Source organism: Phytophthora sojae (assembly GCF_000149755.1).
Source record: "Phytophthora sojae unplaced genomic scaffold PHYSOscaffold_3, whole genome shotgun sequence".
Classification (NCBI taxonomy): Eukaryota; Oomycota; class Peronosporomycetes; order Peronosporales; family Peronosporaceae; genus Phytophthora; species Phytophthora sojae.
The window spans coordinates 2,152,747-2,173,384 of NW_009258117.1; the positions used below are offsets into that span (position 1 = coordinate 2,152,747).

A 20,638-nucleotide genomic window follows, 5' to 3' on the forward strand; every position below is an offset into this window, starting at 1 on the left:
GTAGCCTTTGGTGTATCTACACCAAGGTCGAGGAAGTCTTTCGAACCTCTAACAGACGTCGTGTCTGTTAGAGTTACAAGTGACTGTAGCCACTTGTGCGTGTAACCCTGTTACATCGAGGGTGTGCGCGCGGGCGCCGGCGTTCGCGTAGGTGCGGAGGCACGCAGTGCAGGAGCACGAGAGGAGCGAGGCTCCGAGGCGGATCTCGCGAGAGGCTGTCTGCGGTCGAAAGACCAAAAGGCTTTATGACTTGAAGTCATGTGAGGGCGCGTGGCGCCGAGAAGTTCTCAGAGACGTCCACGCGATGTGGATTGAAAGGAGGCTTGACGGAACAAGACCCGGCGGTTGACCGTTAAGCGTGAACACCCGTGTCCACGGTTTGGTGGGGGAGGGTGTAACGGGGTTACACGAGATTTACCCGAAGGGTTACGAAGTGGGTACACACTGTCTAACCTAAATAAGTAGGATAATCAGTACATGGCTTCAGAGCCACTGATTAACTAGGGTTCACTATGCTAGATAGTGAACCGGATGCATTTACATCGTAGGCGGCTTTGCCGCAATAAAGGGAAATACATTCAGGCTGAGATTCACACAGTTAAGAGTTAAGGGTTGACTCTTGGAGTCCGTAAGGTGTACGGTCTGGTATTAGAACGGGCTATCTTAAGCTGAGATCTGTGAGTCTATTAAGCTTCCTCTGACGCAAAGCTACAGCAGCCCCGCTGCAGATGTTCTGCACATCTGCACTTGTGATGATCTTCCTTGTCCGCGATAGGAACAAGCGGTACCCCTTCTGGGTTTCGCTGATCCCGATCACCACGGCCTTCTCAGCCCGGCGCTTCACCGACGCAGCCTTCTTGTGAGCGACATGGGTTGTGCAAGTCGAGTCAAACCGCAGAATATGAGCCACCTTCGAAGTCTTGCCGGCGATTACGTCGAGTGGGGCTCGGTTGTCAGCGTTGGCTCTGGTTGGGACTCGGTTGCGTATGTTCGACTCGTACTTGACCGAGTCGCCCCAGTACCGGCCCGGCAAGCCCGATGCCCACAGCATGGCGCGCCCTGAGCTCATCAGCGTCCTGTGTATGCGCTCCACCTTGCCGTTGGATGCGGAAGTGTCAGGGAGCGTCGACTGCATTCTTATGATGTGGCGCGTGCAGTAGGCCTCGAACTCCCGTCCTAAGAACTCGCCGCCTCCGTCGGACCTTATCAGCTTCACCGGAACGCCGTACTGCCGCTCGAACTCAGGTAGGAAGTCCATGAGCCGCTTCGGGGCCTCATCCTTGGTCTGGAGGAGGTACACTCGGTTGTAGCTCGAGCCGTAGTCGACGATAGTGAGCATGTGTTTGTTCCCGTTCCTGTCGGCGAGCAGGATGTCCGTCTTCAGGTCCACGCCGAGTACTGCGCCGATCTCATCCGTTGGCGCGGACTCCGAGGTATCAACGGTTGGCTGCTGGGATCTGGTCTGCTTTGCCTCTGCACACGAGAGACAGAATCGCAGCTACTTCGAGATGACATCCATGTCACTTGCGAGGCCCTTTGAGTACATCCGCGGAAGATCTTGGAAGTTGAGGTGGCCTAACCGCTCATGCCAGTGCTGGAGGATTGCCTTCGGGACCTGGGCGAACATTGCCACTGAGTCAGCGCTCGCGTCCACAGTTTCTCCGTTGAGTACCCATACCTTGCCCTGGCGTTCGGCAACAGCGATCACTTCACCACGCTGGTTCCTCAAGCTGCAGGTTGCTGTATCGAACAGCGTCGTGATCCCCCGCTCACCCATCTCCGTCACAGATAGCAAGTTGCGGTCTAGGTCGGGTACATGATGTACTTCGTGGAGAAGCGCGGGGCGGACGCCTTGAGGATTTCGCACCCGCAGGATGCAGCTCCCCTTGACGCTCTCATGGAGCAACCCGCCGTTGGCCACCTTGATGATCAGCTTGGACGGGGAAGTGCCGAACAGGTCAGCGCTGCTGGAGCACATGTAGTGCGATGCTCCGGAGTCGATCAGCCAACTTGACGCTGCTTGGGTAGGGGCGCCGTGCTCACTTGAAGCCATCCATAGCTCCGACGTCCCATCATCCTCGGATTCAGACCCCGGCGTCTTGCTCTGCTGCTGGGCCTGGCGGGCTGACGCCTGTTGTGTGTTCTTCTTCGGGTTCGTGCACTGCGCCTGCCTGTGACCCACTTCACCGCAGTTCCAGCAGGTGATTATCTTCTCGGATGCGTTCGCGTTTGCGCCGTTGCGCTGCTGACCTTGACGCTGATTGTTGTTCATCCGCTGTTGTTGCTGCTGCTAACTGCCCCCTTGCTGACTGCCTCCATGAGGGCTGCCTCCCTGCGTGTGGCCACCCTGCTTCTTGTTGTTACCGTGTCCTGGTTGACATCGCTGCTGCTGTGGACGGCCGGCACCGCCTCCACGTCCACCGACCTTGGCCTGACCGACGCGGCGTCCGTCCCCTTGAGAGCGAATCAGAAAATCGATCACCTTGTCGAGCTCCTGCATGTAGTTGGTGCTGATGTCGTCGATCATGCTGAGAAGGATTGACTTGAGCTCTGGGCACGCGTTGTTACAGACGGTCTCCAGAAGCAGCTGTGATCGGTCGCCGACCATCAGCCGCTCGATAAACTTGAGGTAGGTCACGCACTGCTTCCAGGTGTCGCCTGCGCGCTTGTGTGTGTCGAGGCGCTTGCCGAGCTCATACTGACTGAGGTTGCAGCCGAACTCCTTCTTCAGGTGCGCGACCAGCTCCTCGTAGCTGACGTCGCGGCCTCCAGTAAAGTCGTGGTAGCTCCTGCTCGCGTGTCCCTCCAGGAAAGTGCCGAGCACCGAGGCCTTAAGCTGTGTTGACCACGTTGGGCAGTTCAGGAGTCGTTTGGCAGTGGATGTCCTTGAGCTTGGGAGACTTCGTCACTGCGGCCGCCGCTGTCTCTTGCACAGGGACCAGCGGTTTCTCTTCATCACCAGATGGCAGGACTGGCCTGGGAGGTTTTGCAGGACTGGGGAGAAGATTCCGCTGTGTAGGCTGCGCGGCAGCGCAGGCTGACCCCGCGGTGTCCTTGGGTACGTTGTCAGCACTCGCAGCAGTCGAAGTCGGTAATGTCTGCTGCAAGTCGCCGTGTGGCCCATGTGTGGCAGCAGTTGCTTGTGCGCCACTGTGCGGCTCGTTGAGCGTGCTGGCCGCCATGTGCTTGTCGTCACCAGCGTCGCGTTGCTGTTCAGAGCCAGCATCTCCATGCTTGGCCTCTTCTTCCTCAGCCAGGGAGCGGCGCATCTCGTCAAGCCGACGTTCCCGAGCTTCCTCAAACGCGACCGCGACCTTGCCGTCACGGATCATCCGCTGCTGAATCTCGATGAGCTCCATGGCGTCATCTAGCAGAGCCTTCAGCACCGCGACCATGTCCTCGTCCGACAGACGCGTGCTGTGCGCTGATGGGCTTGATCTCGTGCCCATGTCAGGGGAGGTTGGTTCGCGGTCGCTCTCGAACGTCGCCCGTCGTGGCCGTCATTCAAGGGTGGTGTAGACGTAGAGGTGGCTCCGCAGTTCCCCGTGGACACGGCGGAGGGCCGCACGATGTGCCCGCTCTGCCTTCGCGGCAGGTGGCATGGCCTGGGGACTGTCCAAGTCCGTGAAGTCGAGCCATCCGGTCACCGACATCGACTCGGTCTTGTAATCGGCAGGCTGCGGTCCTTGGGCTCATAACCTGTAGCGACTTTCAGGAATGCGAGTCGAGTAGAAGGCCGCTAGGTGAGTTGGTGGAGAAATTGAAAGTGCCATTCATCGTTAGCTCTGTCGCTATGCCTTACGCTACAGCTCCTTGCTCACCTGTAGAGTACTCACCGGCCTCCTTCCATCGAACGACGTCACTACACGTCCGGAATCGACGCGATCGCTGCCTCTGCCACTGCGTCCTGCGCCAATCCGTGTAAGTCATATTGTCGAGCCGCGAGCTTCGATCGCTCGCCTTACCGCTACGTTGAAGCCACGTTGAAGCCACGTTGAAGTCAAGTGACGAGAGCTCATACGTCACCAAGTCGGCCACCACCGACATTCCATTGCCGTCCAATCTTCCTGTTTGGACGCACCCAACCACGTTCGGTGAAGCGGGCTGGCGTGTGCTTTGCCAACTGCAACAATCTCGACACAAATCCTTCTATCACCTTTTGCACAAAATTTAATATTGAGTCACCTTCCTGAAAATTTCCTAAGAAAAATGATGGCAGGCGCTGCAAATGAGGGGCGAAGCCCCTCATTTGCTACTTGCATGTGAACATAGTATGTAACCACTGTTTGGTACTGCTACCTGGTAGTGCATGTATTGACGGTGGTTGTTTTGGATTTGGCTTAGCTTTGTAGTGGCGCCAAAACACTCGACCACTCAGTACCCTAGCACAAGACTTGGCTACGTAGCCAAAGAAGACATCTATTAGTTTCTTCAAAGTGTTCCAGTATGGAAGATAGTGTTGGTCTTGAGTTGGTAAAATCGAGCTATTAATAACGTTAGCTACAACAGAGCAGACTTTTTGGAATTTAAAGTAGTCCTCCCAGCCTAACGCAACGCACCCTTGTTTTTGGCCGTCCAAGAACACGTTTACTTCTAGTGAGCAGATTTCGGCATCTTAGAATGGGAACTGGTGGGTGGAGGTGCAGTGATGCATCTGAGAATTTGGTCATATTTACGCTCAGCCCACGACAGTTGCACTGGACTAATAGCTTTAGCAATTTCCCGGGTCTTTTGTACCTAAAGCCACGCCTCCAATCCCGAACTACCGTTCGGCCAGGTTGCTTGCTGTCGTATAAGGATGTACCCTAGTCATTCAAGCACGATATTGTTGTTTCCATCCTCTTGTTCAGCTATGACGGACTGGTCGTCCAGCTCAAAGACTGCCTACGAGAAAATCGTAGTTGTGGGGATACGATGGCGATGACTTAACAAAGCAGTCTACCGCCTAGCTAATAGATCTTTTTGAGTGGCAACAAGGCGGCGTCACTTTCTTAATGATAAAACAAGTAACTTACGGTGTACTTGGATATGATTTGGTTTGCGACCTGGATCCAAAACCACTCTTCCCAGACTGTACCTCATGCTGGTCATTCCGCTGGGATAACTTCGATCATTTAAATTTGTTTTAGCAACAGCGGCGCGACGCACGCATTTTCCCAGCGCAAAACCGAGCACATGAGCTCAAACAGCCAATATCTCGACTGCAACTGGTTGTGGTCCAGAACGGAACCACCCGCTACGATTTCACAACCTGCGGGGTTGCCGAATTCGTCGTATAAGTGGTTAAAGCGCGTCCTGAAGGTTTTCATGGCACCGATAAGTATTATCAGCGCTGTGGATCAGAAAGCAGAGACTCTTAACCTTCACGTACCAATGAAGCGCATCGTAAAAGTATTCGTGAGGTTCCATTGCCTCTTGAATTTCAGGCACTGGAATAGTGCGGCTGCACATTGTAAATCCCGTTGGCGTACGGAGGCGGAAAATAATCTGGACCGAGCCAAACGATATGGGCATGCTTGGGATCTTGTGATCTCGCCGGACAATTATCAAGTTGTCGTTCAATACTTGAAGCACCTCGAAACGTGTGCGGACAGATCGGTCGAAGGACATTTCCGCCATCTTGGAGCCATTGGAGAAAATCTGCCAGGTTTTCTCGAGTAAACTCTCTACGCTTTCAAACGGAAATCGCTTGGTAAAGCAGAACTGGAGCACTTGGAGTTCGCGATCAACCTTCCGTTTGTCAGTCCACCCCATGAAGCTTGCCCCCGTTGTTTCAAAGTGATCAGCTGCACAAAACCTCTCAATTTCCTTGTAGGTCTCGCGAACAATAGCATAACACTCCTCGGGGGAATGCAGGCGGAACTTCACAGAGAAGGACGAACTCGGCGGTATGCCGCTATCCCACAGCGAGTTTTCGTCTTCTCTTTCTTCCGCCAAGCGTCTCAATCTCTCATGGAAATCTTCGTGGCTGCGAAGCACCTCTCGAAGCGCTGCCTGATCCTCTTCCAACGCGTGGGCCACCAGCGACAGCTCTGAGTATTTCTTCTGCAGATCTTCCATCGATACCGCTGCCAGCTCACCATTAGAGCTAGAGTCCCAGCACTGCGTCTGCTTCCTTTTGACGATTTCAGTGTACACATTTTCGAGCTGCTTGACCTCCTCTCTCATCCGCTTGAGCATCGCCTGCCTCCTCTGTCTCGACTTCTTCTCAATAGCGGAGCGTCTCGCTCGCTTGGCCTCCGCCGAGTCCTGAAAAGCTTCAGACGGTAGATCAATCAAGGAATTAACGGGGCTCATGCGGCCGATGTCGTCCTGGTTCCGCGGCGCCGAAGGCGGCGGCGTGGCCATCCTCAAACTCGTCGCCTCCGCGTCGCGGACCTTCTGCAGCAAGCGCTGCGGAGTCGCGGTAGTCTCTTCGAGCTTGACGACGGAAGGCTCGTCGTACTTGTCCAGCTCGGACAGATCTTCCAGCGCCTCCGAGAAGGCGCGCTCCGTCGTCGGGGACAGCGGCGGCAGCGCCGCGAGCTGCAGCTCATCCATGGCCTTGTCGTCGCCCTGCATATAATAGCACGGCACTCAGCTATACCAGCACTGACTTCTACGCTTACGAGGCAGTAATCGATCTGTCGATCTGGGGCTTGCGCACTTCTGACCTCAAGGCAGAGAGCAGTTATGGCGCAAGTTGCCTTTTCGTCAGAATGATGGTCAGTCGGACCATGTCCCGTATAACGAAGTGGGTCGTGAAGAAGTTTCTTGTAGAGAGGTGAGCCAAACGTATCAGATACATTGTATCCAACAGATCCGCAGGCGTAATGGACCGAGTGATCACCGCCGTGTCGGCGCCCACGACGCACGAAGGCGTGACATCCGCCGTGATTGCAGAGCTCGTGTCGCTCGGCCGCAGCTCCGTGGACCGCTGTCCGCACGCGGACGCGTTGGCGCGCGCTCTGGCCGTCGTCTCGCAGTGCTACAGCGTTCCGGTGCCGTCCAGCGCCGCGTCCGCCATCCAGAAGGCGCTGGCGGACGTCTCCGACCTGCTGCAGCGCCACCGCCTGTACGCAAATGACAGCAGCACTTCAGTGGTGTACAGGCCCGAGCAGCGTGCAGTGATCGACAGCGGCGTGCGCTTGTTGTGGGCGCATGTGACGACGTATCAACTGCACGCGGCGCTCGTGGACCTGGTGCGCACCATCGACTTCATGCCGCGCGCAGTGGCCTTCTGGAAGCAGTTGAAGAAGAGGACGGTGCGCGAGATCCTGCAGAGAGGGCCCATGCAGTGGCTCATGACGCGGGCGCAACGGATCACGGTCGGAGAGAGGATCCGCAGCTTGGAGGAGACGCTGGAGGCACATTTGGTACGACTGTGGACTGGAGTGCAGTGAGGAGGAGGATATAGAACTGATGAAGTGGGTGTTTATTGGCGTATGCATGTGTAGAGGAAGATTGGAATGCTGAAGGAGCTGACGACTAGGTGCTCGGGCACGTTCGAGGACTATGACCAGTTGGCGGAAAGGATGAAGGAGGGGATGACCCTGCTGGAGCTGGTTTACAGTACAAATGGGATCTGTCCGCCTCGAAAGGGACAAGGCGCGTTTAAGTCGCAGGATCCACTGATCTTCACGGCGTTCTACTTTGGTAGGGATGGAGAGCTATGGTTGGGTGTGCAATGCTTAGGGGAAGTGACTAACGAAATGGATGTCCTGCAGACGAAAACATCTTTGAGAAGGGCTGCAATGGCGTCATATCGAGTGAAGATGTGGTCAGCTCGTTGCGCCGAGTGGAGACGAACCTGTCGGTGTTCCGCACAGCACAGACGCAGTTCTCGCGGTGCTTCCAAGCGGCTCTTGCGCCTTGCCGCCCACCATCCAAGATCCGTCAGCGATGGCTTCAGGTTACCACCGTGGCGATCTGCCTCACTGCAGGAGGCTTCTGGGTCGTGAATAACCAGGATGAGTTCCGGGCGGGCATCGCTGCCATGCGTGCGGCACTGCAAGAGTTCTTGAATGAGCACATGGTGGAGCCACTCCAGGCCATCTTCGGAGAAGTGGTGCTGAACCAGAAGCCCGAGATCCAAGATGCTATGGCGTTGCTGGACACAAAACAGAGTCTGCGTCGTATGCTGTCCGACTTCGTCAAGGACACAAACCCCAACGTTTCGTCGGCTGAAATGAACCGCATCATGGATGAGATGGACATGTCCGTGGTGTCTCTTCAGTACGAGAAGCAATTGGCAAGTGCTGTAAGGAACTTGATGACGGGTGATATCGTCCGCATGCTGCTGATCCAGGTGCAGTTCATCAAGAAGGAGCTGATGGTGGCAATGGGTGCGATCGACGAGTTGATGCACGCGAACCAGCTGAACCTGCAGATACTGGCCACGATCCCAACGTTCCTGGTCTTCGGTGGCCTGTACAAGCTGGTCACGTCGGCCTTCCACATGATCTACAAGCGCATGAGCGACCGACTGTACTACGACTCGAGCGAGATTGCTGGGTTCCTGCGCAACAACCTGCGCGACATCGAACGGCTGCTCAACAAGCAGAACCGCGGATCAGGGGCGAGCGATGAGGCTGTGCTTGGTGTCCGCGAACTTGGGTTCCTCATTTTGTTGCTGCACCAGCTGCGTGATCTCTTCGAGGCGTACCGCGCGCTTTTCCAAGAGGAGGAACAGGAACGTTTCGAAGAGGACCTGGACGATCTCATCGGCGAGGGACTGCTGGTCTCGCAGCAGCTCGCGGTCATTCAACGCATGTATCACTCGCACCCGTTTCTATACAGCACCAAGCCGAACAAGTCGCGCTGGATTTTGGACTAAAAAGAGCAAAGCGTCTTCTGCGTATTGGCATCACATCAAACAAATCTAGCTGAGCTGGTAGTCCTGCGGCGAGTAGTACTCGGCGAGCAGACGGTAGATGTACGACGGCTGGTGGGCGCCCGTGTTAGTGATGAAAATCCTCACGCACTCAGGCGGCACGTAGTCGTATGCCGGGTTCAACACCTCCAGCTAAAATAACAGTCACAGTAGAAAAACACAATGTGTCAGCGTAAGAACAATTAGATACAAGAATCAGGCGCGTATGAACTCGTACATTGTCGACCGTGTCCTCATAGTTGTAGATGCTGGATGGAGCCATGAGCTCGCTCAGCACGTCCAGGTCGTGCGCGTACAGGGGCGAGAGCTTGATGAGACCAGCCACGCAGACCACAGGCACCGAGCACTTCTTGGCGGCCAGAGCAATGTTCTGCAGGCCGGACTGGGCGATAAGACCACCATTGGCGACCACCGCAGCGGCGGGGACCACCACCTTGTTCACACGCGCCATCAAAGCGAACACGGCGCTGTCCGGAATAACTGTAACGTGGATGCCGCTCTCCGCCAGAGCGTGAGCCGTGCGCTGGCCGTTCAGCGACGGCGCAGACTCGACCACGATCACCTTGAACTGACGCTTCTTGGCCGCCGTCTTCAGGAAAGCCTCCACCGACAGTGACATGCCGAACGTCAAGATCACCTCACTGCAAAAGTGCACCAGCGTCAGCATCAAAATAATACTTAGATCGAACCAAGCCGACTGCCACGTACTCCGAGTGAATGTACTCCATGGCCTGGTCGGCGATGTTCACGTGGAGGCTGTCGATCTCGTCCACGAGCTCCGCAATGCCCTCCATCACAGACTGGAACAACAGCGGCAGCAACAGAGTAAGTACTAGATAGTTCCAAGTCTTCATAGGTGCAGGACGCTGCACGCACCAGCTTGAGGTCGGCGATGGGGATGGACAGGTCCGTGTCCGTGCCGGGGGTCAGAATGGTGCCCAGCGAGCGCGATAGGTTGTTGTTGCGGCTGGACGGGGGCGCCGGCACCTGCGCAGCGGCGCCGCCGTCCGCCGACGACAGCTTGAGCGCGTTCGAGTGCTCCTCGCGGATGATGTACAGCACGCGGCGCACCACGTTGCCGATGGCCAGCTCGTGCGCGTGGGCCTTGGTCAGCATGTGGCCGAGCTGCCGGATCTTCTCGAGAATCTCCCCGGCCGTGGACCACTCCACCGTCTCCAGCTGCAGCACATTGGCGCTACGGGTTAGCATCGTATACTTATACGCGTCATTCGCCGCTCCTGTATACGCACCACTTTGCTCAGCACGCTGGTCGTCATCTTGGCCGTCTCGTACGAGCCCCGCAGTTGTCTGAGTACATGTATACATGCGCACACTTGTCAGTATTAAAGCGCGCAGGACTGCTACATCCACCACCGCAGCAGGAGGGACGGACCTGCGCTTGAGGCTCAGCAGCAGCTCGTCCACGAGGTCGCGCACGACCGGCCACTCGTCCAGCCACTCCTTGAGCTCCTTGGTGGGCGCCGCCATGGTCTTCCGCCGCTGCTAGCTTTCCCTTGTGGAGGCCACCAATGCCAAGAATGCGGAACAACGAATACTGGACGGTCTTCTATTCGGGTGCCTCTTTTCACTTGACCCCACTATGCCAAGCATAAGATAGGCTGCTGCCAAGCAGGCAACCATGGTGCTGGGGCTGCTGCTGCGCGACGAGGAGGAGCGGCGTCTGTCGTTCGACTTCGAGATGCTGCTGCCCGAGGACGGCGACGACCGCATGGACGGCGGCGAGCCGCGCAGCGGCGCCGTGGTGGGCGTGGGCGGCGCCACGTTCGGCAACCAGGGCGCCAAGAAGGACTTCAAGCGCGGCACGGTCGTGTGCCGCCACTGGCTGCGCGCGCTGTGCATGAAGGGCGACAACTGCGAGTTCCTGCACCAGTACGACATGTCCAAGATGCCCGAGTGCCGTTGGGGCATGGAGTGCCAGGTGCCCGAGTGCCCGTTCCGCCACGTGCCCGACGAGGAGCGCGTCGAGTGCGCCTTCTACAAGCAGGGCTTCTGCTCGCACGGCTCCAGCTGCCGCTACCGACACATCAAGCTCGCGCGCGAGGAGTGCCCCGAGACGGCGGACTTCGCGCTGCAGTCCAAGGTGGCGGACGAGGAGAACGTCAAGCGCAGGAAGGCGCAGCCCGTCAACGAGTTCTTCAAGATCGCCATCTGCAAGCACTGGGAGAAGATGGGCTCGTGCCCCTTTGGGGACGAGTGTCACTTCGCCCACGGCGAGACGGAGCTGCGGCCGTTCCCCAAGGGCGAGAAGGAGGAGAAGGAGACGCGTGGGGGTGGAAGACACGGCGGCCGGGATCACCATGGACCTGATGGGCCTGGTGGACCTGGGTTTAATGCGCCGCCAGAGCGACACAACCAGCCACCGCCGGGTCCACAGCTGCCTGACGACGGCAAGATGGCCAAGTACTTCTTGGTGCACTCGGCGAGCTACTTGAATCTGGCGCATTCCGTGCACCACGGACGCTGGGCCGTGCCCGCAGCGGTGCTGCAGCAGATCAAGATGGCGTCCGAGACGTCTGATGAGGTCTTTTTGTTCTTCGCGGTGGGGCCGAGTATGCATTACCAAGGTGTGGCGAAGTTGGCGAATGGTGCGATGGCGAATGTTGACACGTCGGCCGGAGAGGACCTGGCGGCTGGGGTTGTGCCCTACGAAGCGGACGGAAAGACGGAGTGGGCAGGCGCGTTCGGTGTCGAGTGGCTGCGCATCTGCGAGTGTCCGTGGGAACGCCTCGCGCAGTTTGAGAACAAGCATCTTGCTGTCCCTGAGTGGTACGAGATGGAGTACACTGTTTTACTTGTTGGGATGTGGATTATTGACATTATGCTTTGCTTGTTACTTGCAGCTCGAACGGACATGAGCTGGATGTGGAAACAGGCCACGCCCTCGTGCGCTTGCTGTATAACCAGCCTCAGATTCAGCTGCACTATCGGTCCGTGGAAGATGAACCGAAACTTGCAGGAGGTGCAGAGGAGCTAGCAACTCGGCGACGGGAAGCAGCGGAAAGTTTGCTCGGAGCCCCTGGCGCACCACCAGGATTCGAAGGACCAGTGCCGAGATGGAAACCGAGTGGACCCGGATTTGTGTTCACGTGCACGACTCAAATGATCGACGAGTGCTTCGGACGCATGCTATTTGGACTGGAGAAGGAACAGGAAGCGCTGGCCCAGCAACACGTGACTCCAGGCACACCGCTGTTCCTGCTGAACTTGTCGGACCAGCATATCCTTGGCGTCTTCGAAGCTGTATCTCCCGCAATTGTGAATATGATGCCAGGCGCATTTTGTCACGGACCCAACATGCCGTCGCCATTCCCGGTTCAAGCGCGATTTAACGTGGTGCTTCAAGCTCCGGCATTGCCTGCGTCGGATCCCCAGGTTAAGCAGGCGCTCGGTGACGACGGGATTGCTGTTGGTCCGCTTTCGATGCAAGTGACGCAGCAACTGGTCGATGTGTTTGCTGAGCGCGGCGGTGGTGGATTTCCTCCCAACGGACCGCCTGTGGGTCGCGGAGGACCCGAGCGCCCGTCCCGAGGAAAGCCTGGAGCAGGTGGACCTGGCGGTAGACCCCATGATGGGCCCAAAGACCCGAATGAGCCAGCGTTCCTGGAAAAGCTCGTTGTGGGGATTGAAAACGACAGTGATTTCGGTGTCACGCGTCGTATCATCGGCCCTGCTGGTTCGAACATGAAGCGCATTAGTGTTGAGGCCGGAGGAAATGCCAAGATTCGTGTGCGCGGGCGTGGCTCTGGGTCGAAGGAAGGAGGGCCTGAAGACGCCGATGAGCCGTTGATGATCTTAGTATCAGCAGAGAACGAGCGCAGCTTCCGCATTGCGTGCTCACTCACGAGTGAGCTGCTTGGTTCTATTCACCGCGACTACCAAATGTTCCAGCAGCGTGGCTTCCGCGGTGGCGGCGGAGGTTATGGCCGAGGTCGTGGCCATCACTAAGTGAGTTAGTGGGAGGAATTCAATAGCATGCAACAAAAGCAAAACAAAAAATAAACATAACTTTGCTCAAATCCTGGTTTATTTACTTGGAACGTCTCGTTGCCCCTACCGGTAGTGTGCCTAGCTCACAATACGCGCTTGGATGGCAGCACGTTCGAGATGGACTGGGCGTACGACATCAGACGCTTGACGGACGTCAGGTACTTGCGCTGGGACTCGTTGTTCATGACGTGTGCCTGCTTGTTCGAGTTAATCTTTTCACGGCCCGTACGCTCGTGGATACCCACCATGGTCACACCAATGGGCCACGCGGCGTTGCCGATGGCCAGCTTAATGTACGCGTCGTTGGCCATCACGAACTCGCCCTGGCGACAGAACTTGACGATGTCCACGAGGTTGGGCAGGATGTCGGGCGGCACCTGGCGCTGCTTGCACAGCTTGAACAGCGGCCGGATGTAGTCCTTGCACTGCTTCATGGTCTTGACGGCGATCTTGCCCTGCGCCGTGCGCTTCACGTGGTCCGGTCTGTCGGCCAGGTCCTTCTCCCAGCGCTGCAGCATGCCCTTGAAGAACCTGTAGACCATCTTGTCCGCGTCCTTCTCCTCTTCCTCTGCATCTTCTTCGCTCTGCTTCTTGCTGCGGCGTTGCCTGTCACCACCGTCGTCACCTTCTCCAGCAGCGCCAGAGGCCTCGAACTCCTCAGCGTCCTCCGCTGCGTCCATCTGCTCTCTCTGGTCGCCGCCGTCGCCACCCACGAAGCGGTTGCGGATGTCGTGGCCCGCGCCCAGCTCGTCCTCGTGCTTGGTGGCGGCGTCGATCTCCACGCGACGCAGCCGCGCCATGCGGTCCCTCATGCTCTCGCCGAAGAGCGTGATGGGCTGACCCAGCTCGCGCAGGCGGCGGCGCAGATCGGGCCACGACAGGACAGCCTCGGACTCCTCCTCCTCCTGCTTGCTCCTCTCTGTATGGTCTGCGTCTTGGCTACTCGTGTGGGCCGTGGTCGGGTCCTCATTGTCGTGGCTGCGCTCCAGTCTGCGCTTCTTGTTGGTGGATGGAGACTCCTGCCCCTGGCTCCGCTTCGCCTTGTTCTTCTTCTTCTGTTCTTCTTCTTCCTCCTCCAGCAGCGACTCGACCTCGGCACGACGCAGATACTTCTCCTTCTTGCCCTGCTTCTTCTCCTGCACCGCCGACACCTCCCGCTTCTTAGCGGCCATCACCCGCATCAACGTCTCCATCCTTGCCCTGCTCTTGACGATTAACGTGATTGTCCAAACTCGGGTAATAAAACACACTTTATGTAACTCACACAATGTTTATCATCGTGCATCCGCTTTTTTACAACGGATCTTGAACCGACGTTGAAGGCAGGCAAGCCGCTACAGCACCCGCGCTGGTCAGGATGATGATGTCTCTGCTGGAGAAGGAGGCGCGCGACCCCGTGGAGGTTCTGCGCGTGAAGCTCAAGGACTCGACGTCCACGTCGCTGCTCAACTCGCAGCTGGTACCGGGCCTAAATCCTAATTAATATCTAAAACACTTCAACATTTTCACCTAAAAAATAATTTAATGCTGCCTGCAGCTGCAAGAGATCAAGAGCGACTACGTGGCCAAGCAGGACAGCACCAGGGGTCAGCTGGACGGCTTCGTGCAGGCCCAAGTGGACGAGATCGAGCGCGCCAGCGCCTTGCTGGAGCTCGAGACGCCCGTGCGGCAGATCGTCAAGAACCTGGAGGACCTGGGGCACAACTGCCGCCGCATGAACGAGGAGCTCGGGGAGAAGAAGGCCTCGTCCTCGGGCGTCAGCATCGCGAGGCGCAACTTGAAGGAGCTGGAGCACCAGATGGTCTTCTACGAGGAGCTGCCGAGGAAGGTGCAGGGGCTGCACGACGCCCTCGACGGAGGGCTCATGGGCTTCGTGGACGTCTACGTGAAGTGGCAGGAGATCGACGACTGGAGACAGAAGATGCTGCACGAGGTGCGCTGCTGTAGCAGTAGGAAGTAACTATCCTGGTGTACTCAAACATTATTGTGTCGGTGGTGTATAGTTGAGTGTTGCTGCAGTTGAGAAGAGCGACGAGCTAGGCAACAGGTAAGTTTTGTATCGATTAACGTTGTGTGAGCTGTGAGTGCCGCGAAACTAAATTGATCCAATGTTGCTTCGTTCAGCAAGGCTCAAGCGCGAATTATGGCGTCGATGGGGTCCAGGCTGAGCGCCATCGAGAGCGTGCAGAACCGCATTTACGCCGAGGTCTGGGGCTGTCTGCACCACTGCGTGGAGATCGCTCAGTTCGGGAAGCAGAGGCTGCTGGATGCGTTTCAGGTGCTGAATCTCATGGAGGCGCGGCGACAGCGCTTCGCAGACTCAAAGAAGGAGGTGTACCTGGACAACCAGCTGAAGCCGGTTGCAGAGTTCAACACGGCCATTCGAGAGAGATGCAAGACGGAAGTCACGTCGTTTCTTGCAAAGCGCATCGAGGGGATATTCCGCACGGCCGAGAGTGAAGCAGAGGCTGAGAAGAAGGATTTGTTCACCCCAGTTCTCGAAGCGGCAACGCAATTGATGATGGATCTGGAGATCGTTCAGTCCGACGTGGCGCCGTGCTTCCCCAGTGAAATTGACGTTATCCACTTGTTCACGGTTACATACAACGCACAGCTCGAGTATGAAATAACAAAGCTGAGCGCAAGACCCGACGTTGGGATCGCTCAGCGCCTCCAGATCGTTCAGTGGATCGACTACTACAACTCGGAAATCATCAAGTACAAGCACTCGCGAGCTTCTATCGTCTTGGACAGAACGTCCCAGGAGCTCATGAAGGCCTATCTCGATGAAATCAAAGTCCAGATCCACACGTGGGTTACTAATATCTGGAAACGAGAGGAGGAGTGCATCGTTGGTCCACAGGGAGAGCTGCAGTCAACTCGTCCGAATGACATTGTGAATATTCTCAAGTCGCAGATTTCTATCGCCCAGGAATGGTTGAGTGGGCGGTTAGTGGGATGCGTTGTGGCGACGTGCTTGCAAGTCCTCATGGAGGAGTTGAAGATTCGCTACGATAGTATCGCTGGTAAACTTGAGACTGTGGACGCTGAGATGCTCTGCTCCTTCATCAACGACGCAGAGATTCTGCAGGTACGTTAGGTATATGTTCTTTGGTTTGGGAGAGAAGACTAGACTGGGCTTTATTTCCTATGCAGGCGAAATGTCCCGAATTGGTGGAGGAAATCTCGTTTGCTGAGACGGATTCGGAAGAGAAAGAAGCCTTCGATACGTTCATGGGGGACAGTTTGGACACCACGTCGACCGACATCGTTGCGTTTGCCACGAACGCCTGCGATCTAATCGTGAGCAAGATATTCCACGAAGTGGAGCAGGTAATATCCAAAGATTGCACAGATTTGGTCGTGGATGATACTCACGATTTGTGTTGGGGTTTGCAGGATACTACCAAGTTGTGGTTTTCAAAGAAGTGGGATGAAGGCGCTCCTGTTGTGGAGACGCTTCTGGTCACCCTCGATGATTACTACCCGGACCTGAAAAAGTGGATCTTTGGCTCTTTCTTCTTCTCCAAGGTCGTCCGGCAATACCTGAACCAGTGCGCGAAAGAATATTGCGCGCGCTTGCTTCAGCGTACGCATTCCTTCTCCAACCCGGCCAACACTGCTGCTACCGTTGACAATGACTTGCATGTAAGTTTACTATTTCTGCGCTCCAAGCTATGCCATGATTTACTTACACCGCTGCGACCTACAACGTGTAGAATTTTGTCCAGTTCTTCAACAAGTACAGTGCGGATTTACGACGAACAGGAATTCGCTCCGAAGAGGACATCAGAAGGGAGTTCACATGCATCCAGGTGATCAGCTGTACCCTGCGAGGTGAAGCACCGCCTGATTCAAACCAGCACGACACGGGCGATATCCTCCGCCATGTTGTCAAGCTGATAAAGACGACCTCAACTCAAGAATCGTCAAAGACAAAGGAGAAACCGGTCAAGGAAGGAAGCGTGAAGAAGAAGCGCTTCGGTGCCATCTCGAAGGGCAAGAAGAGCAAAACCAAGGGCGAGAAGGACAAGGCCGACCCCGCTAAGACCAGCGCTGCTGACGATGCGAAGGAGTCGACATCACGCGGAAGCTCTTTCACCCAGCAAGACGACGACGGGGACAGCTTCACTGTCCAGAAGCTCGACATGGTCGCATTTTTGGGCAGCTAAGCTAACTCAGAGGTTCGTGCACTAGTATGGCTTCGACTTGTCAGCTTCTGATCGAACTGTCGGCTTCCTCATAGCTTTTGCAGCCGCAACTCCAGCTGCAGATAGAGCTCTTTCTCGGTGAATAGATGGATACGCTTGCGCTTCGGATCCATTGGTTTCTGGTAGAGCTCCAGCACGACCGGCCCGTCCTTGATCTCATCCAGCTCTAGCAGCGCCCAGCAGCGGCAGCTCTTTTTGCGCTTCTTGGCCTTGTAGTGGAAGAATTCGAAGGTGATTGCACCTCCATCTAAATGAAACAAGCAACAAAGGGTGAGTAGTGAGTAGTTTGAGGGATAGGCGCAGGGACTTACGGTCCTCCATCTTCCTCAAATTCGTGGCGAGCTGAATGTTCGCGTTGAACGTCACGTGACGAGGCTCACTACAGGTCCCTGCTCCTGTTTCTCGGGTCTCCTCCATCGCCTTGCCACTGTAGTCTAACATACCCCAAAGCAGCCAGTGATATCAATACCTTTCAGTGTTCAATACATGCACCAACTAACTCACCGAAGACCGATACTGCCATAGTGGGGTTGACGTACACGCTGGCGTCTTTCAGCCCGATCTTGGTGATGCGGATGTCCAAGTACGTCGCACCGGGGGAGCGCATCACCGCCACTTGAGACGTCGCATCCACCAGCTCCGCCGCAGCGCCATCGTCGATTTCGTCGATCTCCTTTTTAACGGACTCACGAGTCTTGGACCTCATGGCTCGAGTGACGTCGAGCGGGAACACCTCGGGCTCATCCGACAATGCTCCTCGAAGAGCTGCAAGACAAACGATTAGATTGAATATACAGCAGCGTCAAGGTGAAGTGGCCTCTTCGTACCATCCAGGACGTCCTCCATGTCTTCCTTCGTTGGTTTCCGTTGGCCGTCGACAGAGCTTAGACACTTGGCACGCATCTCCAAAGCCACGACGACCTTCTCAATAACATCCTGCACGTATCCACCCAAGCATTTGTGTCAGTTCAACAGTAAAAGCTTTGTCTGGAGTACACTTGCCTTTTGCGGTGCTGCGAGGTGCTTGCAAACTGGAACCGCCTTCGTGATGCGACCCGCGAGTCTTGCATTGCACAGACCAAATGAGTGCAGGGTTTTACAAGAACAGCCACAGCTTCGTAACATACCGTTCGTAGGCTTCCACGGCCTCGACCACTTGCCCCCACGCATCCGTCTCCACGGCCTGCTGCAAACTCTTGCACCAGGCGGCGTGCAGCTTCACCACGTCCTCCATCTCGCCTTCTCGTCCGGGCGACGCTTTGCCAGTATCTTCAACAGTCACGCGAGCGAAAAACGCCGCTGCGTTACAGGGTCACGATTCTTTTATATTGCCATCCCATAACTTACATGCGAGTGCTATCTTACATGCAACATGTTCGTGTTGTGTGTTGTTTGATACCTGTTCATTCTCACGGTGATACGCGCTTGGCAATTTGGCCGTGCAGTCGCATCCAACGCGCGTGAAGCAATTGCTTGCGAAGGTCTTCCTCGGGAAGTACGTGCAGCAAGAAGTCCACCAAGTAGCTGGCCCCTTCGAGTCCGAACGCCACCTCCATGTACTGCATGAAGAACCTTGCGGTCGTGCGGCCCTTGCCGAACTGCCGAGCTTGTCGCTGGAAGAGGTAGAAAAGGTTGGGGTTGTGCTGGCAGTCGTCCCAGACGGCGTCCAGGATGGCCGAGTTGAGCGAGTCTGCCAGGTCGAAGTCAAACGCCAGCGCGAACGCGTCCGTGCCGTCCGCGAGCGTGCGCTCGATCTCCATCATGAAGCGCCGGTCCATCTCGTCCACGCCCTGCCACTTCCGTCGTCGCTGCTGCGTTGTCAGTAACTGCTCTTCCTCGCTGTCGGTGTCCAGCGTAGTTCCTGGTACGACACGCTCGCGCTCGGCCAGCAGGTAGAACCCGTTGACGCAGACGAGCGTGGGCAGAATATACCCGCACGCCAAGCTGATGCGGCCGCCCTTGCGAATGGACCGCAGGCCAGCAAGCGGCCGAATCTGCTGCTCCGAGCCTTCGTGGTCGTTCGTGATCAGCAGAATAGATAGATCCAACATGGTCGCCAGCAGCACCAGCTCCACCGCGCCCACGCGCAGCTGTCGTCGCGACTTGAACTCGTGCAACCGCTTCTTGAGATCCACCGCAGACGTGCGGAAGTGCCGCTCCAGCGAGTGGACGTGCAACAATCCGTAGTTGGCCAGCGTCTGGCGCAGCAGCTCCACGCCCACAGACAACTGCAAGTGGTCGTTGGCCAGCGCATCCGACGCCTCCCTGAACAACGCTCCGTCTTCCTTCCGCGCCTTGGACGCCCCGTTCGCCGGCGGGAATCCCGTAAGCGCGTCGTACAGCCGCTTGTCCAGATCGTTGTACTGTTGCAGCTTGTAGAGCACGCAATACAGCGCCGTGAGCGCACCCTCCGGGGGCGCGTACGCCTGCTTGAAGCCGCGCAGCCGCAACATCCTCATCATCTTGCTGTGCGTCACGCGGAAGGGCGAGACGCGACAGGCGCACTCGTACTTGGTGCACATGGCCAAGTTGCGCGCCTTGTCGTCCATGAGGTTGGCCTGCAGCTCGTCGAGCCGCACGTCCTCGCTGCTGCTGCGCGCCGCTGGCCTCGAGGGTCTCCGCTGTCGGATGGACTCGCCTCTGTCGCGTTGCATCTCCTCCTCAAACTCGACGCCCGCGAGCGCGCTGTACTCGCTGCTGTCCACCGTCCCCACCGTGCCGTTCATCCTGGCCTTGGCGTCGTCGTCCCTGTAGTCCAGACACAGCACGCAGCCCTCCAACTGGTTGGGCAGCGCCGTGATCTCTGCACTCGTGAGTCCCACGTCAAAGTTGCTGAAGCAGCGCAGCACCAGCGGCGCGCGCGGGTCCAGGAACCGCGTGAGCCTCAGGCTGGAGCAGCCCAGCAGCCGCTCCAGGTACTCGTTAAGCTCGGCGCAGCGCTTGGCCAGGAACTTGGCGCTGCGGTGGCGCCGCAGCCACGTGCGCCTCCTGTGCGGCGGCGGCGGCGCCAGCAGCTTCATGTCCTGCGGGAAGGCGTGGCGCAGCTGCGCGTCCAGGCCCTGGAACTCGTGGAAGGAGCGGAACACGCGCCACGACGCCTGCAGCTGCGTGCCGCCGTGCCGCACGCTGCGGAACACCACGCGCGTGGTCAGCAGGAACTCGGGCTGCGTCATGAGCGAGCTGTCGAACTGTGAGCCGTCCACGCGCACGCGCACCTGCAGCAGCGCCGTCACGTCACGCACGGCCAGACGCATATACTATGGAGATGGCTGTATGAGCTTGGCGCCGTCGTGGGCCACCTGCGCTCGACGCAACAAATTGGCGACTGGAGTCGGTCAGATGGCTCTCTAATCAGACAGAGGTCAGGGGATGGACCACCTTTCAAAACCGAACTGATTTCGTGAATCGGAGAGAAAAGGGTATAGGTTGTCACAAGTTCTATGCACATACAAGTGACATTAGTGTAGCCATGTAGGTAGTATGTGGTGCTGCAGGTGCGTCCTTTCAGGATGGCTCCAATAACGGCGCGGGGCCATCTCTGCCGTTA

General features: G+C 57.0%; 9 protein-coding genes across 9 annotated transcripts; 3 read left to right on the forward strand and 6 right to left on the reverse strand.

Moving 5' to 3' along the window:
* Positions 1–621: 621 nt before the first annotated feature.
* PHYSODRAFT_558511 (hypothetical protein) lies at positions 622–1,051 on the reverse strand (the record flags this gene model as incomplete). The annotated part of the gene is made up of 1 exon (XM_009524297.1): positions 622–1,051. The coding sequence occupies one exon, from the start codon at positions 1,049–1,051 to the stop codon at positions 659–661; it is 393 nt and encodes a 130-aa protein (XP_009522592.1). The 3' UTR covers positions 622–658.
* Positions 1,052–5,283: 4,232 nt separating this feature from the next.
* PHYSODRAFT_298246 (hypothetical protein) lies at positions 5,284–6,561 on the reverse strand (the record flags this gene model as incomplete). The annotated part of the gene is made up of 1 exon (XM_009524298.1): positions 5,284–6,561. One exon carries the CDS (start codon positions 6,559–6,561, stop codon positions 5,284–5,286), a length of 1,278 nt encoding a protein of 425 aa, XP_009522593.1.
* Positions 6,562–6,812: 251 nt separating this feature from the next.
* PHYSODRAFT_491076 (hypothetical protein) lies at positions 6,813–8,815 on the forward strand (the record flags this gene model as incomplete). The annotated part of the gene is made up of 3 exons (XM_009524299.1): positions 6,813–7,355; positions 7,437–7,635; positions 7,707–8,815. 3 exons carry the CDS (start codon positions 6,813–6,815, stop codon positions 8,813–8,815), a joined length of 1,851 nt encoding a protein of 616 aa, XP_009522594.1.
* A 45-nt stretch (positions 8,816–8,860) lies between these two features.
* PHYSODRAFT_312818 (hypothetical protein) lies at positions 8,861–10,360 on the reverse strand (the record flags this gene model as incomplete). Its single annotated transcript, XM_009524300.1, has 6 exons — positions 8,861–9,004; positions 9,090–9,513; positions 9,581–9,672; positions 9,749–10,051; positions 10,123–10,180; positions 10,266–10,360. The coding sequence occupies 6 exons, from the start codon at positions 10,358–10,360 to the stop codon at positions 8,861–8,863; spliced, it is 1,116 nt and encodes a 371-aa protein (XP_009522595.1).
* Positions 10,361–12,313: 1,953 nt separating this feature from the next.
* PHYSODRAFT_493555 (hypothetical protein) lies at positions 12,314–12,838 on the forward strand (the record flags this gene model as incomplete). Its single annotated transcript, XM_009524301.1, has 1 exon — positions 12,314–12,838. One exon carries the CDS (start codon positions 12,314–12,316, stop codon positions 12,836–12,838), a length of 525 nt encoding a protein of 174 aa, XP_009522596.1.
* Positions 12,839–12,963: 125 nt separating this feature from the next.
* PHYSODRAFT_489594 (hypothetical protein) lies at positions 12,964–14,073 on the reverse strand (the record flags this gene model as incomplete). Its single annotated transcript, XM_009524302.1, has 1 exon — positions 12,964–14,073. The coding sequence occupies one exon, from the start codon at positions 14,071–14,073 to the stop codon at positions 12,964–12,966; it is 1,110 nt and encodes a 369-aa protein (XP_009522597.1).
* Positions 14,074–14,240: 167 nt separating this feature from the next.
* PHYSODRAFT_493684 (hypothetical protein) lies at positions 14,241–17,052 on the forward strand (the record flags this gene model as incomplete). Its single annotated transcript, XM_009524303.1, has 7 exons — positions 14,241–14,339; positions 14,418–14,813; positions 14,884–14,927; positions 15,005–15,971; positions 16,037–16,213; positions 16,280–16,528; positions 16,600–17,052. 7 exons carry the CDS (start codon positions 14,241–14,243, stop codon positions 17,050–17,052), a joined length of 2,385 nt encoding a protein of 794 aa, XP_009522598.1.
* Positions 17,053–17,120: 68 nt separating this feature from the next.
* Positions 17,121–18,325, reverse strand: PHYSODRAFT_490439 (hypothetical protein; the record flags this gene model as incomplete). Its single annotated transcript, XM_009524304.1, has 5 exons — positions 17,121–17,338; positions 17,403–17,525; positions 17,596–17,847; positions 17,919–18,027; positions 18,215–18,325. The coding sequence occupies 5 exons, from the start codon at positions 18,323–18,325 to the stop codon at positions 17,121–17,123; spliced, it is 813 nt and encodes a 270-aa protein (XP_009522599.1).
* Positions 18,326–18,500: 175 nt separating this feature from the next.
* PHYSODRAFT_488429 (hypothetical protein) lies at positions 18,501–20,345 on the reverse strand (the record flags this gene model as incomplete). The annotated part of the gene is made up of 2 exons (XM_009524305.1): positions 18,501–19,677; positions 19,783–20,345. 2 exons carry the CDS (start codon positions 20,343–20,345, stop codon positions 18,501–18,503), a joined length of 1,740 nt encoding a protein of 579 aa, XP_009522600.1.
* Positions 20,346–20,638: the final 293 nt, after the last annotated feature.